At 30.3% G+C, this 22,564-nt stretch overlaps 2 protein-coding genes across 2 annotated transcripts; both read left to right on the plus strand.

Annotated features, from left to right (window-relative positions):
• Positions 1-5,120: 5,120 nt before the first annotated feature.
• Positions 5,121-6,077, plus strand: LOC114404726 (F-box/kelch-repeat protein At3g23880-like). The gene has a single exon (XM_028367563.1). It carries the CDS (start codon positions 5,121-5,123, stop codon positions 6,075-6,077), a length of 957 nt encoding a protein of 318 aa, XP_028223364.1.
• Positions 6,078-19,561: 13,484 nt separating this feature from the next.
• On the plus strand, positions 19,562-20,518 carry LOC114404727 (F-box/kelch-repeat protein At3g23880-like). Its single transcript, XM_028367564.1, has one exon. It carries the CDS (start codon positions 19,562-19,564, stop codon positions 20,516-20,518), a length of 957 nt encoding a protein of 318 aa, XP_028223365.1.
• Positions 20,519-22,564: the final 2,046 nt, after the last annotated feature.

The following is a 22,564-nucleotide window of genomic DNA, read 5'->3' on the forward strand; positions in this document are numbered from 1 at the left end:
CTAAGATTGTAATTAGAAAAATTATCTTAAATTCTATAGATTCTAAGTCGACTTTTGGAAAAACCATCTTAGGCAGGGTTTAGAGAAATTTGTAGGGGTCACCATGGAAGCTTTCTTGTGGGGTCTTATGATAATAAACTAGAGAAAGCTTTAAATTCTAAAATGAATCAAATCATTATTGTTCTAACTTTCATTTGTGAAATGTTGTCAAAATGTTAAACAACTAAGAAGCAAATTAAAGTTAGACTCAGACCTCAAATTTGCAAAAGAAAGATTCGAAAGATTGAAAGTTTTGAAGAGGCAATATGCGGCCCTACCAAAACAAGAAAAATTTAGCATTTACCAGCAGTAATTGTTATTAGCTTTGTTTATTTGATTTGGGTAATATAGATAGGTACTAGGGTAAGCAGGATTTTATTACAAAAGATATATCTATTGAAGTTTTATTTATTTTTCTTTAAATAATTTAATTTATATAAAATAATTACGCATCATCTTTCTTGTTTTTCGTACTTTAGAATTTCATACCGTGTAGCAGTATTGTTATGAGAAAACATATTAACATCTGAATTGTTAAACATTAAAAACATGTACACATGTATGAACTTTCTGCGTGAAAGTATATTGATATTTGAATTGCTAAGATATACCTTAGATGCAATGTGATCTTGCTGGTCGAGTGCAACCTCGAGTTTCTTAGAGGTTGTATCAAAAACTGATACTTGACACAATGCCTCAATACCAATTAAGCTGAAATTCTCCGCCGACTTTGCAGGTGGTTATACACATAGATGGATTCTTAACTCTTAAGTTTATTTAATTTTCTAATATATTAAATTTTCTTAACTCGTATTATAGACTAATTAGTATACTATCTTTTTTATTAGAGCAGTGCTACTAAATATATTGAAAAGATTGGAATTTATGTGACACATGTACAACGCAATTATACACTAGCAACTTTCATAAAAGCATGCTGAACGAATTGGATTCAAGCCTATATATAACAAGTTTTCTAATAAATCTCATTTGCTAAAATGATGTAAATAATAATTTCTAGTATTTTAAATCATGATCCAGTTATAGAGCAGTTACTAGAAGGTAGATCAGTTACAATTTTCACCGGTCGGGCAAATTTCCATTACATTTTGCAGATGATATTGATTGTCCCTATGCTCGATCCTTGATCAGCTTACAGGTTATGACTCAAAACCTGATTTTAGTGGTCATACTCATATCATTATCATTACATGCTAAGTCCTCATGGTTCATGATGAAGTCTGTATATAAAAATACTACATGCATGTATGTGTACATTATGGAAAAATACTGCCAACACCTTATGTTGGGGGAAATGTCTTGAAAATTATGACCAGGCCTTGCTAAAAGGTAGGTGTAGCTTTGGAGTGTCGATCACAAATGTTAAATTGAAAATTTTAGTTATGTAAATTTGAGTCTAGTTTATCTATTCTGGATAAATGTACCAAGTTACTTGCTTCAGGGAATAGAAGAGAAGACTACCAAGTTGAAAGGAAGTGAGAAGGCTCTAGTTGCACGGCATGAAGCTAGTCATGCTGTAGTAGGTACTGCAGTAGCAAACCTTCTTGCTGGACAGCCACATGTTGAGGTAAACCATGGAAAATGCTCTATTTTTTGCCATTGAATATGTCAATGCCATTGCAGATATGTGGATGATGCTTGGACCAAGTTACTTGTCTGCTTGAATTTTTGGATTTGTCACACTATTGAACTATAATTATTCTCAAATACTCTGATTGATGATTTGTTGTTCATACAGGCTCTGGTTATCAGACTCCTGGTTTAATGACTTGTGACCAAAATTGGTTAATTTCAGTTTTTATTTTTTTATTTTTAGGTGTGGACTTTGGAATATCTTATTTTAGAATTCATTTATCTTGTTTTATGGTGGGAAATTAAAGAAAAGTATAAATCTGTTATGTGTGATATTCAACGATAATAAAACAAGTAATAAATCAAATATTTTGTTCCATTTTGTAAATACACTAGTGCTTTATGGGTGTGCCTCTTGGCACTCCCACTAGTCCCGCTGCTCTAACAATTTTTTTATCCTCAAAATACCCTTCAATGAATACTTGTTCCTTATTTCTTGTCTAACAAGTAATTGTTATATTTACGTTGATTCCTTATGATTAAAAATAATGATTTGTTAATTTAAAAACCATTTTATTGTTTTTTAATTCCTAATTAACCTCACTTATGTGATTTTTTTTTCTCTTTTCATTTTTTTTCTTTACTTTACTATATAAGACACACTAAATTCAGGTTTTCAATAATAAAAACTGAAGAATATATTCCTTCATGATGGATAAGTTGAAGTTTCCTCCACAAGATTCCTTTAAAGAATATACTTATTGTATATATATATACTTTTGAAGTGTGGTTCTACTGGTAGATAAGAAAATTAAAATTGTATTAATTTGAAAGGCTAATCTTACTGTTTTGGAGGGTCTTGGTGCTCATTTAGAAGGTAACTGTACGTGTCGTATTTTATATTTGGTGATTGGTGGAATGTATGTGTTGATTGCCAAAAAATTTATAGTGAATACTTGCAATTTTTAAAACATAAATAAATGGTTAGTATCTATGTTTAGGGATAAGGCTTAACTATAAAATAGAAGGTCTTATATGTAGTATGTCATACTTATATACTGTTGCCACCAATATTTTCATAGTTTTCTTGTTAGCATGTCAATTTCTTTTGTTGTTATGTTCATTTTGTACTGTATTAATTAAATTCCTATGCGTGTAATGTATGGTATTCTTTTCCAAGGTTGGATTTTATACAAGAAAAGCGAGTAACTAAAATGATGAATATCCTTAAGTTTGCATCATTTATTTTCCGCCTTCTTGCAAACTATGTCTAAATGAAATTAAAAGCTCTTTTTTCTTTCTATGCATTTATTACAATTCTTTCTCAATTATGACAAGTACATATATAATAATTTTGAATGATTTTTGTTCACCAATTTTTTGTGCATATAGTTAAAGTAAGATTTAAATTCTGATAATTGTTTTTATATTTACATGCAACGTAAGTTGATAAATTAAGCTTATATGTATATATATTTATTCGATGTTAATTTTTTTTGTTTTTATAGAAATATTATCTATATTTGATATTAAGTAGTTCTGGTAAAGTAAAATAATTAAGATTAGCGTATCGTCAGAAATTAAAACAATCATCATATATAATTTAATTTAAAATTTCATTTGAATTTTTTAATATTATTGCATGGTTTAATTAGGGAAAAAAAGTGACTTTCTTTTAAGTTTTAAGATTTTTTTCACCAAATAAATCATGAATTTAAAATTAATTTTATTGAGTAATAAAATATCATCATGTTGGGAAGAGAGACGATTTTTATCAAATATGATTTGTAAATTCTATAGTCAATTATGGTGAGTTTTTATTTGATAAAAAAATATTACTGTAGGTTTTTTTAAATTCTAAGATTGTAATTAGAAAAATTATATTAAATTCTATAGATTCCAAGTCGACTTTTGGAAAAACCATCTTAGGCAGGGTTTAGAGAAATTTGTAGGGGTCACCATGGAAGCTTTCTTGTGGGGTCTTATGATAATAAACTAGAGAAAGCTTTAAATTCTAAAATGAATCAAATCATTATTGTTCTAACTTTCATTTGTGAAATGTTGTCAAAATGTTAAACAACTAAGAAGCAAATTAAAGTTAGACTCAGACCTCAAATTTGCAAAAGAAAGATTCGAAAGAATTGAAAGTTTTGAAGAGGCAATATGCGGCCCTACCAAAACAAGAAAAATTTAGCATTTACCAGCAGTAATTGTTATTAGCTTTTGTTTATTTGATTTGGGTAATATAGATAGGTACAAGGGTAAGCAGGATTTTATTACAAAAGATTTATCTATTGAAGTTTTATTTATTTTTCTATAAATAATTTAATTTATATAAAATAATTACGCATCATCTTTCTTGTTTTTCGTACTTTAGAATTTCATACAGTGTAGCAGTATTGTTATGAGAAAACATATTAACATCTGAATTGTTAAACATTAAAAACATGTACACATGTATGAACTTTTTGCGTGAAAGTATATTGATATTTGAATTGCTAAGATATATATATATATATATATATATATATATATATATATATATATATATATTTCATTTTAATTGTCGAACCTTTCTCTAGTTTATTATCATAATAATTTTAATATGAAAAGTTTTCCCTATACTCTGTCTCTTCTCGCCTAACTAAAGATTTATTGAAGATTTTTTTATCAGCAAATTTAAATTCTTGTTTCTATTTTTTCATTCCAATTAAATTTGGAGAGCATTTTATTTATTATTTGTTTATAGTTTTTTTACTTCATTGGCATAATAGTTTAAAAACTTCATAATTTTTTTTTACTGAAAAATTTCTTATTGTAAAACTTTTATGTAATTTAGTAAAAAAATTGCAAAATTTCCTCACAGTTACACAATTTTTTCCATCTACTCTATTAATTCAATTTACAAAACTATTTTTACGTAGTAATTATAAAATATATTATATTCTTAAATTATTATATACTCAAATAATAGTTTTTAGTAATTATAAAAAACATTATTCTTTAGTTATTAAAATGGATATGATATAAAATAAATATAATTATTTTCCCAAACTAAATACTATGCACAGCACAGGCCCATAAATAGTGAGAAACATATCTAACTTTTCTTTTTTCTTTTTCTTAAATATATCTCGTAAAATTTTAAAATATGTTGAAGAGTCTGATGACAAAAATTGTAAGAAACATATCTAATTTTTCTTATTTCTCTTAATCCAAATGGACAAAAAAATGTTATGTGTATTTAACTGAAGATTTATTCCACTAAATTTGTCCAGAAATCTGCATTGTTTTTATCTCCTGCATCTTTCGCCTGATTTATTTCCAAATTTATTACAGCTTTTATTAAAATATTAAATAAATTTATCTCTGAAATAAAATATATTCATTTATTGAAGGGTTAAACCCTAGCAACATTGGGACATATATATGTGGACTCTTCACTGAAAACCACAGAAACATGCGATCAGAGAAGAAACCACAGAAACATGCGATCAGAGAAGAAACCATGGTCGCCACTCCTCTGTGACGAACTCATCGAGGAAATCTTGTCTCGTCTTCCCGTGAAACCTTTGATCCAATTCAAGTGTGTGTGCAAAGGATGGAACTCCCTGATGTCAGATCCCTATTTCATCAAATTGCACCTTAGTAAATCTGCTGCGAAGGACGATTTGGAACACCTTCAACTGATGAAAAATGTCTGCCTCGGATCCATCCCTGAAATCCACATGGAATCGTGTGATGTAAGTTCGTTATTCCATTCCCTACAAATTGAAACGTTCTTGTTCAATTTCGCAAACATGCCAGGCCACCATCTGGTCGGTTCATGTAATGGGTTGCACTGTGGGGTTAGCGAAATACCAGAAGGATACCGTGTTTGTTTCTGGAACAAGGCGACAAGGGTGATATCCAGAGAATCGCCAACGCTGTCTTTTTCCCCGGGCATTGGTCGTAGAACAATGTTTGTGTTTGGCTATGATCCGTCAAGTGACAAATACAAGGTTGTAGCAATTGCATTGACTATGCTCTCACTTGACGTATCTGAAAAGACTGAGATGAAAGTTCATGGCGCGGGTGACAGTAGTTGGAGAAACCTTAAAGGTTTTCCTGTTCTTGGGACTTTACCTAAAGTTGGTGGAGTGTATCTGAGTGGAACCCTTAATTGGGTTGTTATTAAAGGAAAAGAAATCATTCATTCTGAAATCGTAATTATTTCTGTTCACCTGGAGAAGGAGACTTGCATATCACTGTTTCTTCCCGACGATTTTTGCTTTGTTGATACAAATATTGGAGTTTTTAGAGACTCGCTGTGCGTTTGGCAAGATAGCAACACCCATCTTGGCTTGTGGCAGATGAGGAAGTTTGGAGATGACAAGTCTAGGATTCAATTAATAAATTTTAGTTATTTACATCTTAATATTCGTCCTTTTGAAGTAAATCCATGATTTTACCATTGTGCATGTCTGACAATGGAGACTTCTTCATGCTGAAATTCACTAGAAATGCTGATGATGAATACCAAACAATTCTGTATAACCAGGGGGATGGTAAGTCTCAAGTTTCTGTCGTTCCCTCAGGTAGTTTCAGAACTTTGTTGTGGCGCAACCTCAAGATTTTTACCAAAAGTTTGGTCATACCTTATTGAAATTCTACAGATGTGAGTTCTTGATTACCCTTTTTAATTGGCATCATCTAATTTCTGTCTTTTCAATTATATAATGATAATCTCGAACGCTTTGTCAGATGTTTAATTCTTTGTCACTTAATTATGTGAGATCTAATCTATATCATGTATTAACATATATTCTTCTCTTGGGTTGTGAATTACTACTAGAAATGTAGCATCTGGTAACCAATTTATTTTATTAGCATGTATAGAAATATTGTGGATTCTAATAAAATGTCATTTGTTAACATTTATACTACAAATTGTTACTGTTGCCTGCTTGTCTTTTGTTATCACTACCATTATCAAATTAGTAAGCTGATATATCTGTGTTGGGCATCATATTACATTCCTAGATAAAATTAGATAATAATTTCATTTATAATTAAATTTAAGAAAAGAAGTAATGAAACCACTGCATGTGAATTCAAGGATTCATTCATCAGCATCTCAATCTTAATCTGTGCTATCTTTGTCTGATCTCTCCAACCAATGCTCTCCCTCTCTGTCTTTCGTTGACATGTTTTCTCTCCCTCTCTCTCTCCAAATGCCAGCTTCATCAATTTCTGCAACACTAGATCTGAATATATATTAGTGCTTTTTTTCTGTATGACTGTAGCTTTGAATGATTTCAACCTATAATCACAGGTTTTATACTTTTTGATATATACGTCGGTTTCCATTTTGCATAGGCATTCGGTCTAACCAATCTTTTTTGTGATTCATTCTCGGTCATTCACCTCTTTCATTGCTTTGCAAATTTTGAATCGTGATTACTGGAATTAAGTGAAATAGAAGTTAGATCATTCTACAAATCCTTGGTCATTTCATATTTCATTGATTCTTAATTCTGCAATTTTATTGATTCATGATGCTACTTCAATTTTAATAATTTTATCAATGTTATGGTTGTTTTTGTCTTGCATCAGTATGCTACATTTTGTTATACTTTGCTTAACCAACGTTCTCAGACTTTCAATTAACATCAAGTTTTTTTTTGCAGGTACGAGGACAGAACAAGAATGGTACATTAAACTGTAGTATTTATGTCATTAGTTCTTTAAATAAGTATATCATCATTGAGAATACATACTGATGTGTTGTTGTAACTGTGACAATTATATCAGCACTATGGCTAATATGTTTCAGACATAATTGACTTTATATATATGTTCAATTCAGTTGTCAATTTATCATGTTGCAACTGTTCCTTGGAAACGATATCTGGCTATAATACACATAGTCTAAACTCTTAAGAGATTTCTGTTATAGCTGTATCCCTTAGATGCAATGTGATCTTGCTTGTCGAGTGCAACCTCGAGTTTCTTAGAGGTTGTATCAAAAACTGATACTTGACACAATGCCTCAATACCAATTAAGCTGAAATTCTCGACACACTTTGCAGGTGGTTATACACATAGATGTATTGTTAGGGTTATTTAATTTTATAATATATCAAATATTTTCTATTAAATTTTACTTTACTCATATGATATACTAATTAGTATATTATCTTTTTTATTAGAGCAATGCTACTAAATATATTGAAAAGATTGGAATTTATGTGACACCAGTACAATACAATTATACACTAGCAACTTTCATAAAAGCATGCTGAATGAAATGGATTCAAGATTACTCAAGCCTATATATAAGAAGTTTTCTGATGAATCTCATTTGCTAAAATGATGTAAATAGTAATTTCCAGTATTTTAAATCTTGATCTGATCCAGTTATAGAAGCAGTTACAATTTTCACCGGTCAGGCAAATTTTAGTTGTTGTCAACCAAATTTCAGTTGCTGTCTGCTGAAATGGCTTCCAAAATTAGCTAAATCAGTGTAAAATTTCCCTTCTCAAGACAATCTGCTTGACATTATTTTGGAACCGTGCTGAAGCCTTTGGTTGATCCAATTGACAGATTCGTGTGTCAACAAAATTTGCATGCCCCGTGAGACCAAATAGCTGAACAAGTTCAGAAATTTGACGGAAAAAACATGGAATCTATTTGGGGTGTTCGTGGATTTGATTTGATCATTTTTGAAGGAAAAATCATCTAATTTATTCGCTTTAGATTCTTACTTTATCATCTAGCCAGTTTTGTTCAAAACTTTAATCCGATATAATTGGATCTAATTTGATGCGATTTGGATTGAATTGATTTTCTTTTTTAATCGTACTTTTATTTTTATTAGAAAATATTAAATATTAATGTAATATATATAATAAAAATTAATTTAAAATAATAAATATTTTATTTATATAACTATATTTATGCATCTTAACTCAAATAGTAAGTAATATGATAATTTTATAAATATATAAGAAATAAAAATATATTCATATGTAAAAGTTTGATTGGGATTGAATTTTTTTAATTGACCTGGAGAAGGAGACTTGCAGATCACTGTTTCTTCCCGATGATTTTTGCTTTGTTGATACCAATCAATTCTGAAATCAGGTTCATCCGCCACTACCAATCAATTGCTTGCTTGAATCGCTGTTTGGAGGTTTGGAGAGCGAGAACACCTTTTCATGGTACAGGCTGTTTTTGGGTTTTTTAATGTTTTTTTTTATTGTATATGTTTGTGCACTTTTTGCATGTTTTGTGCTTGTCTTGATTTTGATTATTGTATGCACTGCATGTGCACTTGAAGACTCTTGTACCATTAACTTATAATAATGGAGGTATTTCTTGTGTCCTCTAATTTTCTAATATAGTTAGTTCATTCACTCAGTTCTGTAAAGACTTAACTACATCTAGTAGCCATTGAAAAGAAGCCTCTAATACGCTTTGAGAACCCTAAAGAAGGCTCTCATAACCTAATTTGCACTTTCGAAATAGTTGTTAATAACTTGTATCCACATCCTTGGAGATACTTCTTTTAGTTGAAAGCTTCTAGGCATTTTTAGAGAATCAACTTTTGATCTTTGAGGATCAGTTCAGAGTCTCAGAATGTAACTTGAATAAAAAAGTTCATTGTAAACAGTTGAACCATTTGTTGCTAGAGAACTTGATTATCTTTGATTCACTGGGTTCACTCGGGCAGAGTTGGCTTTAACAATTTACAAAGTCTTCAAGCCATTATTGACAATGAAATTAATATCCGGTACATGATCAAGTCTTTCAACATTTTATCAGTACAAATATTGGCTTCACGTAGAATATTGGAGGCTAGGGAGTTGTAGGGATGCTAAATTCTGGCTGGACAACCAGAATGGTGATACAGTTTTTGGGCTTTGGCTGACAAGTATAGCAGGTTATTCACAAATTCTTGTAATCCGAATGCCCTGGTGGCTGAAATGGGATATTGGGTAAATAATTGGTGTCGCATATGCTTTTTCTCTGTGAGTTGTCTGATTCAGTTGGGAGAAAATGTTACTATTGGATGGGGCTGCAGGTACCCTCCCAAACAAATAATGTTATTTTTAGAGGGGCCAATGGGAATTGGGAAGTTGTGTTGTGTGGCCGCATGGGATCTGGCAAAACATAGAGCTTGGGCATTGATTAATGCGAAAGGGAAAGGAAGAAAATTCTCTTATTGTGAATGGGAGATGAATCCCAGGGCTTGTTTGAATTGTTTAACGTTATGATTGTTTCGATCTCTTTGTGAAGGAAAGGAGATCGATTAATATGATGATACAGGAGTTACGTGAATGTTGAAGGAGTTGGTAAGGGTTGGCTTTTTTGTATAGCTTGCTTATTTGCTTTACACTTAGAAATATACGCACGAAGGGTCAACAGCAGATGATGGTTGGGTTTCATGGTTAAACTGTATTTGTGCTGCTGGTATAGATACACAGAAACCGTGTGAGTCCATTATTCCTTGTTGGTGCACGACCTTGTATTTATGTTGTTATTCCTTATACAAGCTTCTTTATTTATTTATATATATATATAATAAATAAAAAATATTTTGAGCCTTGTGAAGAAAAAGATCATTGTAAACAGGTGTAGCATTTGTTGCTAGAGAAATGATTATTTGGACTCACCAGGTTCACTAGAGCAGACTTGGCTTTAACTTTTTCAGACAGCTTCAAATTAATTCCATTTTTCATTATCAAATTGATATGAAGCACATGATCAAATCTTTCACAGTTTTTATTATAGTACAGAGATTAGCTTCACATGAATGGATGTTCTTTTTAATATAACCAATGATTTTTATTAGATATATGTTTCAAAGTTTTAATTAAAAAAATCAACATGTCATTATTTATTAGAAGAATCTGATGACAAAATTGTGAGAAACTTATCTGATTTTTCTTCGTTTTCTTAACCCAAATCGACAAAAAATGTTAAGTGTGTGCTTTTTTTCTGCTTTTGCTATGGCTTTCCTAGTAGGTAGGCATTTATATAAGGATTTATTGCACGAAGTTTGTTAAGAAATCTGCCTTGTTTTTAGCTCTGCATCTTACGCCTGATTTATTTCCAATTTTATTACAGCTTTTATTAAAAGATTAACTAAATTTATCTCTCTAGTTATATTCACTGTTCAGGAAGATGTGTTGAGAAGTACATAATTTTGATTTAGAGTGTGTTGTCACTTCGCTGAAAGCCACAGAAACATGTAATCAGAGAAACAATCACGGTCGCTAAAAGAAAAGTGTAGGATTTCAAGTTAGGAACCAGAGTTGTTAAATTATAGAGCAATGCATGAGGTGTTAAAAGGAAAGTGTAGGATTCAAAGTTAGGAACCTGAGGTGTTAAATTGTAACGTATTGTATTAAATACGTTTGAAAATAAGTGTGAAGTCATAGGTATTGTATAATTCATGTGCAGTGGCTGCATGTAAAAGTTTTAGGGATTGGACTTGAATAAGAAAAATGAGACCCTAATGGATTCTCAGAGTCTAGGCCTTGAGGGTAAATACACTCGGTTTGAGTGCTCCTTTAAATCTATGTTGATCTCATATGGTTAGAGCATTCACACTAAACAGAATAACCCTAATTAATCACCTTATGATTTCTTTTAATAAGAGTGACCTGCTTACCCATTGTGTGGTGTATTTTATTATGTACTCCTAGGTGCCCTAGTGTTATTTTTCACTGACAAGATACCACATTCAATATAGGATTGAGTCTTAGTATATATGTTGCATAACGTCTGTGTAATGATCATTGTGACTTGCTACGTGATTGTGGGTAATGAATTGTGTGTGAGAGATGTTGTGTTGTACTTGAGATGTTTTGTTATGAACATGTGATTAATGTGAAGGTATAGAATATGATTTTGTGATTAAATCCTTAGGACAAGTGATGTTACACAATGATTGATAAAATGATGTGAATTATGTTAAGTTAAGCTTGTGATATTTTTACTATATATGTGTGTGTCTTCGTTTATCTCTACCTGTTTAAAAATGTGATAATTCACTCCTCATGTGTTGTTTATGTTTGGATCATGTGATGATCTTAAACCTTGTGTTTGTGAGAGCAAATGGCTAGGTGAATTACTTTAAGAAACCTTGTGATGGAGGACTCCGAGACACAATATTTTGATAGGATGTAACATTGGAACAAGAGTTTTTATTTTAATTGCATGACGTATCAAACATGTCATTTTACTTTATTTGATAAACTTGAACAGTCTTGTTTTAAGTCATAAATATTTCTAAGAAATTTTATTTGGTAACAGTGAAGCGAATGTGAGCATTACCCACGTCGACTGATTTACGATTTTATTGAATAAAATTGATTTAATTAGATTCCGCATTTTATATATGTTTTTTTTTCATTTATATGTATGTTGGAGTAGAAGGATGATTCTAAGTGGTACATTAACGATGGCAGTGAGTAGATTGACGATGTACTTATACTGCAAAATCAATTTTTATTAAAACCTCAAGTGGCATATAAGCATGGACTTGTGACTTTTTCAGAAATGGGGCTACTCATTACTCATTAAGAATGATTTCTTTTTTTTTTTTAGGTGAATGAAAAATTATTTCAAGTAAAAACTTTTACGCCCATATAGAATACCTATTGATCTCTTATGATAAATAGTTTTCTGATATCAACAGACGATAAAATTAAAATGAAGAAAAATTGTGCGGACAGAAATTAAATCAATTATTTTTACTAAAAAGGTTGAAAAGAAATGTAACACAGAAATGACAAAAACATTAATTTTAGGATCAAGCTGATTAATCACACTAGACAAAAAAGTTAGAATTAAAGTTGAAGTTTAATTTTTAAATATTATTAGTTTAAAAAAATTATATGATTAATTAATTAGATATTTTCTTAAATGAAATTTTTTAAAATAATTATGAATAATATGAGAGATCAAGTAATATCAAGAGTTACTTTTAAAAAGTTGGTTTTCATCTTCTCCCTTCATTTTCTTATATATAATCAAATGATTCTAAATTTCTAATGAATAACTCACTTTTCATCTTAACCCTTCATTGCGTATACAAACATAAAATTCATACATCAATAAAACTATTAAATTGCATCAAAAACTCAAATACATGCATTGCTTTTAAAACATTACAAATACTCACAACTGTATTATTACTAACTGTGAGAAACATATCCAATCTTTCTTCTCTTTCTTAACCCAAATGGACAAAAAATGTTATGTGTATTTAAATCAGGATTTATTGCACTAAATTTGTTAAGAAATTGTTTTTAGCTCCTGCATCTTTCGCCTAATTTATTTCCAATTATATTAGAGCAATTATTCAAAGATTAAATAAATTTATCTCTGAAATAAAATATATTCATTTATCGAAGGGTTAAACCCTAGAAACATTGGGACATATATATATGCACTGTTCACGAAGGTGCATGTCTTGATAGGTACAGAATTTGGATTCAGCGTGTTTCGGCGCTTCGCTGAAAGTCATAGAAACATGTGACCAGAGAAGAAACCATGGTCGTCACTCCTCTATAACGAAATCATCAAGGAAATCTTGTCACGTCTTCCCGTCAAACCTTTGATCAAATTCAAGTGTGTGTGCAAGGAATGGAACTCCTTGATTTCAGAACCCTATTTCATCAAATTGCACCTTAGCAAATCTGCTGCAAAGGACGATTTGGAACACCTTCAATTGATAAAAAATGTCTGTCTCGGATCCATCCCTGAAATCCACATGGAATCGTGTGATGTAAGTTCGATATTCCATTCCCTACAAATTGAAACGTTCTTGTTCAATTTCGCAAACATGTCAGGTTACCATCTGGTCGGTTCATGTAATGGGTTGCACTGTGGGGTTAGCGAAATACCAGAAGGATACTGTGTTTGTTTCTTGATCAAGGCGACAAGGGTGATATCCAGAGAATCGCCAATGCTGTCTTTTTCCCCGGGCATTGGTCGTAGAACAATGTTTGGGTTTGGCTATGATCCGTCAAGTGACAAATACAAGGTTGTAGCAATTGCGTTGACTATGCTCTCACTTGACGTATCTGAAAAGACTGAGAAGAAAGTTTATGGCGCGGGTGACAGTAGTTGGAGAAAAGCCAGTAACTAAATGATGAATATCCTTAAGTTTGCATCATTTATTTTCCGCCTTCTTGCAAACTATGTCTAAATGAAATTAAAAGCTCTTTTTTCTTTCTATGCATTTATTACAATTCTTTCTCAATTATGACAAGTACATATATAATAATTTTGAATGATTTTTGTTCACCAATTTTTTGTGCATATAGTTAAAGTAAGATTTAAATTTTGATAATTGTTTTTATATTTACATGCAACGTAAGTTGATAAATTAAGCTTATATGTATATATATTTATTCGATGTTAATTTTTTTGTTTTTATAGAAATATTATCTATATTTGATATTAAGAAGTTCTGGTAAAGTAAAATAATTAAGATTAGCGTATCATCAGAAATTAAAATAATCCTCATATATAATTTAATTTAAAATTTCATTTGAATTTTTTAATATTATTGCATGGTATAATTAGGGAAAAAATGTGACTTTCTTTTAAGATTTTTTTCACCAAATCAATCATGAATTTAAAATTAATTTTATTGAGTAACAAAATATCATCATGTTGGGAAGAGAGACGATTTTTATCAAATATGATTTGTAAATTCTATAGTCAATTATGGTGAGTTTTTATTTGATAAAAAGATATTACTGTTGGTTTTTTTTTAAAAAAAATTCTAAGATTGTAATTAGAAAAATTATCTTAAATTCTATAGATTCTAAGTCGACTTTTGGAAAAACCATCTTAGGCAGGGTTTAGAGAAATTTGTAGGGGTCACCATGGAAGCTTTCTTGTGGGGTCTTATGATAATAAACTAGAGAAAGCTTTAAATTCTAAAATGAATCAAATCATTATTGTTCTAACTTTCATTTGTGAAATGTTGTCAAAATGTTAAACAACTAAGAAGCAAATTAAAGTTAGACTCAGACCTCAAATTTGCAAAAGAAAGATTCGAAAGAATTGAAAGTTTTGAAGAGCCAATATGCGGCCCTACCAAAACAAGAAAAATTTAGCATTTACCAGCAGTAATTGTTATTAGCTTTTGTTTATTTGATTTGGGTAATATAGATAGGTACTAGGGTAAGCAGGATTTTATTACAAAAGATATATCTATTGAAGTTTTATTTATTTTTCTTTAAATAATTTAATTTATATAAAATAATTACGCATCATCTTTCTTGTTTTTCGTACTTTAGAATTTCATACCGTGTAGCAGTATTGTTATGAGAAAACATATTAACATCTGAATTGTTAAACATTAAAAACATGTACACATGTATGAACTTTCTGCGTGAAAGTATATTGATATTTGAATTGCTAAGATATACCTTAGATGCAATGTGATCTTGCTGGTCGAGTGCAACCTCGAGTTTCTTAGAGGTTGTATCAAAAACTGATACTTGACACAATGCCTCAATACCAATTAAGCTGAAATTCTCCGCCGACTTTGCAGGTGGTTATACACATAGATGGATTCTTAACTCTTAAGTTTATTTAATTTTCTAATATATTAAATTTTTCTTAACTCGTATTATAGACTAATTAGTATACTATCTTTTTTATTAGAGCAGTGCTACTAAATATATTGAAAAGATTGGAATTTATGTGACACATGTACAACGCAATTATACACTAGCAACTTTCATAAAAGCATGCTGAACGAATTGGATTCAAGCCTATATATAACAAGTTTTCTAATAAATCTCATTTGCTAAAATGATGTAAATAATAATTTCTAGTATTTTAAATCATGATCCAGTTATAGAAGCAGTTACTAGAAGGTAGATCAGTTACAATTTTCACCGGTCGGGCAAATTTCCATTACATTTTGCAGATGATATTGATTGTCCCTATGCTCGATCCTTGATCAGCTTACAGGTTATGACTCAAAACCTGATTTTAGTGGTCATACTCATATCATTATCATTACATGCTAAGTCCTCATGGTTCATGATGAAGTCTGTATATAAAAATACTACATGCATGTATGTGTACATTATGGAAAAATACTGCCAACACCTTATGTTGGGGGAAATGTCTTGAAAATTATGACCAGGCCTTGCTAAAAGGTAGGTGTAGCTTTGGAGTGTCGATCACAAATGTTAAATTGAAAATTTTAGTTATGTAAATTTGAGTCTAGTTTATCTATTCTGGATAAATGTACCAAGTTACTTGCTTCAGGGAATAGAAGAGAAGACTACCAAGTTGAAAGGAAGTGAGAAGGCTCTAGTTGCACGGCATGAAGCTAGTCATGCTGTAGTAGGTACTGCAGTAGCAAACCTTCTTGCTGGACAGCCACATGTTGAGGTAAACCATGGAAAATGCTCTATTTTTTGCCATTGAATATGTCAATGCCATTGCAGATATGTGGATGATGCTTGGACCAAGTTACTTGTCTGCTTGAATTTTTGGATTTGTCACACTATTGAACTATAATTATTCTCAAATACTCTGATTGATGATTTGTTGTTCATACAGGCTCTGGTTATCAGACTCCTGGTTTAATGACTTGTGACCAAAATTGGTTAATTTCAGTTTTTATTTTTTTATTTTTAGGTGTGGACTTTGGAATATCTTATTTTAGAATTCATTTATCTTGTTTTATGGTGGGAAATTAAAGAAAAGTATAAATCTGTTATGTGTGATATTCAACGATAATAAAACAAGTAATAAATCAAATATTTTGTTCCATTTTGTAAATACACTAGTGCTTTATGGGTGTGCCTCTTGGCACTCCCACTAGTCCCGCTGCTCTAACAATTTTTTTATCCTCAAAATACCCTTCAATGAATACTTGTTCCTTATTTCTTGTCTAACAAGTAATTGTTATATTTACGTTGATTCCTTATGATTAAAAATAATGATTTGTTAATTTAAAAACCATTTTATTGTTTTTTAATTCCTAATTAACCTCACTTATGTGATTTTTTTTTCTCTTTTCATTTTTTTTCTTTACTTTACTATATAAGACACACTAAATTCAGGTTTTCAATAATAAAAACTGAAGAATATATTCCTTCATGATGGATAAGTTGAAGTTTCCTCCACAAGATTCCTTTAAAGAATATACTTATTGTATATATATATACTTTTGAAGTGTGGTTCTACTGGTAGATAAGAAAATTAAAATTGTATTAATTTGAAAGGCTAATCTTACTGTTTTGGAGGGTCTTGGTGCTCATTTAGAAGGTAACTGTACGTGTCGTATTTTATATTTGGTGATTGGTGGAATGTATGTGTTGATTGCCAAAAAATTTATAGTGAATACTTGCAATTTTTAAAACATAAATAAATGGTTAGTATCTATGTTTAGGGATAAGGCTTAACTATAAAATAGAAGGTCTTATATGTAGTATGTCATACTTATATACTGTTGCCACCAATATTTTCATAGTTTTCTTGTTAGCATGTCAATTTCTTTTGTTGTTATGTTCATTTTGTACTGTATTAATTAAATTCCTATGCGTGTAATGTATGGTATTCTTTTCCAAGGTTGGATTTTATACAAGAAAAGCGAGTAACTAAAATGATGAATATCCTTAAGTTTGCATCATTTATTTTCCGCCTTCTTGCAAACTATGTCTAAATGAAATTAAAAGCTCTTTTTTCTTTCTATGCATTTATTACAATTCTTTCTCAATTATGACAAGTACATATATAATAATTTTGAATGATTTTTGTTCACCAATTTTTTGTGCATATAGTTAAAGTAAGATTTAAATTCTGATAATTGTTTTTATATTTACATGCAACGTAAGTTGATAAATTAAGCTTATATGTATATATATTTATTCGATGTTAATTTTTTTTGTTTTTATAGAAATATTATCTATATTTGATATTAAGTAGTTCTGGTAAAGTAAAATAATTAAGATTAGTGTATCGTCAGAAATTAAAACAATCATCATATATAATTTAATTTAAAATTTCATTTGAATTTTTTAATATTATTGCATGGTTTAATTAGGGAAAAAAAGTGACTTTCTTTTAAGTTTTAAGATTTTTTTCACCAAATAAATCATGAATTTAAAATTAATTTTATTGAGTAATAAAATATCATCATGTTGGGAAGAGAGACGATTTTTATCAAATATGATTTGTAAATTCTATAGTCAATTATGGTGAGTTTTTATTTGATAAAAAAATATTACTGTAGTTTTTTTTTAAATTCTAAGATTGTAATTAGAAAAATTATATTAAATTCTATAGATTCTAAGTCGACTTTTGGAAAAACCATCTTAGGCAGGGTTTAGAGAAATTTGTAGGGGTCACCATGGAAGCTTTCTTGTGGGGTCTTATGATAATAAACTAGAGAAAGCTTTAAATTCTAAAATGAATCAAATCATTATTGTTCTAACTTTCATTTGTGAAATGTTGTCAAAATGTTAAACAACTAAGAAGCAAATTAAAGTTAGACTCAGACCTCAAATTTGCAAAAGAAAGATTCGAAAGAATTGAAAGTTTTGAAGAGCCAATATGCGGCCCTACCAAAACAAGAAAAATTTAGCATTTACCAGCAGTAATTGTTATTAGCTTTTGTTTATTTGATTTGGGTAATATAGATAGGTACAAGGGTAAGCAGGATTTTATTACAAAAGATTTATCTATTGAAGTTTTATTTATTTTTCTATAAATAATTTAATTTATATAAAATAATTACGCATCATCTTTCTTGTTTTTCGTACTTTAGAATTTCATACAGTGTAGCAGTATTGTTATGAGAAAACATATTAACATCTGAATTGTTAAACATTAAAAACATGTACACATGTATGAACTTTTTGCGTGAAAGTATATTGATATTTGAATTGCTAAGATATATATATATATATATATATATATATATATATATATATATATATATATATATATATATATATATATTTCATTTTAATTGTCGAACCTTTCTCTAGTTTATTATCATAATAATTTTAATATGAAAAGTTTTCCCTATACTCTGTCTCTTCTCGCCTAACTAAAGATTTATTGAAGATTTTTTTATCAGCAAATTTAAATTCTTGTTTCTATTTTTTTCATTCCAATTAAATTTGGAGAGCATTTTATTTATTATTTGTTTATAGTTTTTTTACTTCATTGGCATAATAGTTTAAAAACTTCATAATTTTTTTTTACTGAAAAATTTCTTATTGTAAAACTTTTATGTAATTTAGTAAAAAAATTGCAAAATTTCCTCACAGTTACACAATTTTTTCCATCTACTCTATTAATTCAATTTACAAAACTATTTTTACGTAGTAATTATAAAATATATTATATTCTTAAATTATTATATACTCAAATAATAGTTTTTAGTAATTATAAAAAAACATTATTCTTTAGTTATTAAAATGGATATGATATAAAATAAATATAATTATTTTCCCAAACTAAATACTATGCACAGCACAGGCCCATAAATAGTGAGAAACATATCTAACTTTTCTTTTTTCTTTTTCTTAAATATATCTCGTAAAATTTTAAAATATGTTGAAGAGTCTGATGACAAAAATTGTAAGAAACATATCTAATTTTTCTTATTTCTCTTAATCCAAATGGACAAAAAAATGTTATGTGTATTTAACTGAAGATTTATTCCACTAAATTTGTCCAGAAATCTGCATTGTTTTTATCTCCTGCATCTTTCGCCTGATTTATTTCCAAATTTATTACAGCTTTTATTAAAATATTAAATAAATTTATCTCTAAAATAAAATATATTCATTTATTGAAGGGTTAAACCCTAGCAACATTGGGACATATATATGTGGACTCTTCACTGAAAACCACAGAAACATGCGATCAGAGAAGAAACCACAGAAACATGCGATCAGAGAAGAAACCATGGTCGCCACTCCTCTGTGACGAACTCATCGAGGAAATCTTGTCTCGTCTTCCCGTGAAACCTTTGATCCAATTCAAGTGTGTGTGCAAAGGATGGAACTCCCTGATGTCAGATCCCTATTTCATCAAATTGCACCTTAGTAAATCTGCTGCGAAGGACGATTTGGAACACCTTCAACTGATGAAAAATGTCTGCCTCGGATCCATCCCTGAAATCCACATGGAATCGTGTGATGTAAGTTCGTTATTCCATTCCCTACAAATTGAAACGTTCTTGTTCAATTTCGCAAACATGCCAGGCCACCATCTGGTCGGTTCATGTAATGGGTTGCACTGTGGGGTTAGCGAAATACCAGAAGGATACCGTGTTTGTTTCTGGAACAAGGCGACAAGGGTGATATCCAGAGAATCGCCAACGCTGTCTTTTTCCCCGGGCATTGGTCGTAGAACAATGTTTGTGTTTGGCTATGATCCGTCAAGTGACAAATACAAGGTTGTAGCAATTGCATTGACTATGCTCTCACTTGACGTATCTGAAAAGACTGAGATGAAAGTTCATGGCGCGGGTGACAGTAGTTGGAGAAACCTTAAAGGTTTTCCTGTTCTTGGGACTTTACCTAAAGTTGGTGGAGTGTATCTGAGTGGAACCCTTAATTGGGTTGTTATTAAAGGAAAAGAAATCATTCATTCTGAAATCGTAATTATTTCTGTTCACCTGGAGAAGGAGACTTGCATATCACTGTTTCTTCCCGACGATTTTTGCTTTGTTGATACAAATATTGGAGTTTTTAGAGACTCGCTGTGCGTTTGGCAAGATAGCAACACCCATCTTGGCTTGTGGCAGATGAGGAAGTTTGGAGATGACAAGTCTAGGATTCAATTAATAAATTTTAGTTATTTACATCTTAATATTCGTCCTTTTGAAGTAAATCCATGATTTTACCATTGTGCATGTCTGACAATGGAGACTTCTTCATGCTGAAATTCACTAGAAATGCTGATGATGAATACCAAACAATTCTGTATAACCAGGGGGATGGTAAGTCTCAAGTTTCTGTCGTTCCCTCAGGTAGTTTCAGAACTTTGTTGTGGCGCAACCTCAAGATTTTTACCAAAAGTTTGGTCATACCTTATTGAAATTCTACAGATGTGAGTTCTTGATTACCCTTTTTAATTGGCATCATCTAATTTCTGTCTTTTCAATTATATAATGATAATCTCGAACGCTTTGTCAGATGTTTAATTCTTTGTCACTTAATTATGTGAGATCTAATCTATATCATGTATTAACATATATTCTTCTCTTGGGTTGTGAATTACTACTAGAAATGTAGCATCTGGTAACCAATTTATTTTATTAGCATGTATAGAAATATTGTGGATTCTAATAAAATGTCATTTGTTAACATTTATACTACAAATTGTTACTGTTGCCTGCTTGTCTTTTGTTATCACTACCATTATCAAATTAGTAAGCTGATATATCTGTGTTGGGCATCATATTACATTCCTAGATAAAATTAGATAATAATTTCATTTATAATTAAATTTAAGAAAAGAAGTAATGAAACCACTGCATGTGAATTCAAGGATTCATTCATCAGCATCTCAATCTTAATCTGTGCTATCTTTGTCTGATCTCTCCAACCAATGCTCTCCCTCTCTGTCTTTCGTTGACATGTTTTCTCTCCCTCTCTCTCTCCAAATGCCAGCTTCATCAATTTCTGCAACACTAGATCTGAATATATATTAGTGCTTTTTTTCTGTATGACTGTAGCTTTGAATGATTTCAACCTATAATCACAGGTTTTATACTTTTTGATATATACGTCGGTTTCCATTTTGCATAGGCATTCAGTCTAACCAATCTTTTTTGTGATTCATTCTCGGTCATTCACCTCTTTCATTGCTTTGCAAATTTTGAATCGTGATTACTGGAATTAAGTGAAATAGAAGTTAGATCATTCTACAAATCCTTGGTCATTTCATATTTCATTGATTCTTAATTCTGCAATTTTATTGATTCATGATGCTACTTCAATTTTAATAATTTTATCAATGTTATGGTTGTTTTTGTCTTGCATCAGTATGCTACATTTTGTTATACTTTGCTTAACCAACGTTCTCAGACTTTCAATTAACATCAAGTTTTTTTTTGCAGGTACGAGGACAGAACAAGAATGGTACATTAAACTGTAGTATTTATGTCATTAGTTCTTTAAATAAGTATATCATCATTGAGAATACATACTGATGTGTTGTTGTAACTGTGACAATTATATCAGCACTATGGCTAATATGTTTCAGACATAATTGACTTTATATATATGTTCAATTCAGTTGTCAATTTATCATGTTGCAACTGTTCCTTGGAAACGATATCTGGCTATAATACACATAGTCTAAACTCTTAAGAGATTTCTGTTATAGCTGTATCCCTTAGATGCAATGTGATCTTGCTTGTCGAGTGCAACCTCGAGTTTCTTAGAGGTTGTATCAAAAACTGATACTTGACACAATGCCTCAATACCAATTAAGCTGAAATTCTCGACACACTTTGCAGGTGGTTATACACATAGATGTATTGTTAGGGTTATTTAATTTTATAATATATCAAATATTTTCTATTAAATTTTACTTTACTCATATGATATACTAATTAGTATATTATCTTTTTTATTAGAGCAATGCTACTAAATATATTGAAAAGATTGGAATTTATGTGACACCAGTACAATACAATTATACACTAGCAACTTTCATAAAAGCATGCTGAATGAAATGGATTCAAGATTACTCAAGCCTATATATAAGAAGTTTTCTGATGAATCTCATTTGCTAAAATGATGTAAATAGTAATTTCCAGTATTTTAAATCTTGATCTGATCCAGTTATAGAAGCAGTTACAATTTTCACCGGTCAGGCAAATTTTAGTTGTTGTCAACCAAATTTCAGTTGCTGTCTGCTGAAATGGCTTCCAAAA

The sequence above is a fragment of the Glycine soja genome, unplaced genomic scaffold, assembly GCF_004193775.1.
Source record: "Glycine soja cultivar W05 unplaced genomic scaffold, ASM419377v2 tig00106047_1_pilon, whole genome shotgun sequence".
Taxonomy (NCBI): Eukaryota; Viridiplantae; Streptophyta; class Magnoliopsida; order Fabales; family Fabaceae; genus Glycine; species Glycine soja.

What these genes read in the sequence shown, in the direction of transcription:
- LOC114404726 (XM_028367563.1), top strand. Translation starts at nt 5,121, where the DNA reads ATGCGATCAGAGAAGAAACCATGGTCGCCACTCCTCTGTGACGAACTC.
- LOC114404727 (XM_028367564.1), top strand. Translation starts at nt 19,562, where the DNA reads ATGCGATCAGAGAAGAAACCATGGTCGCCACTCCTCTGTGACGAACTC.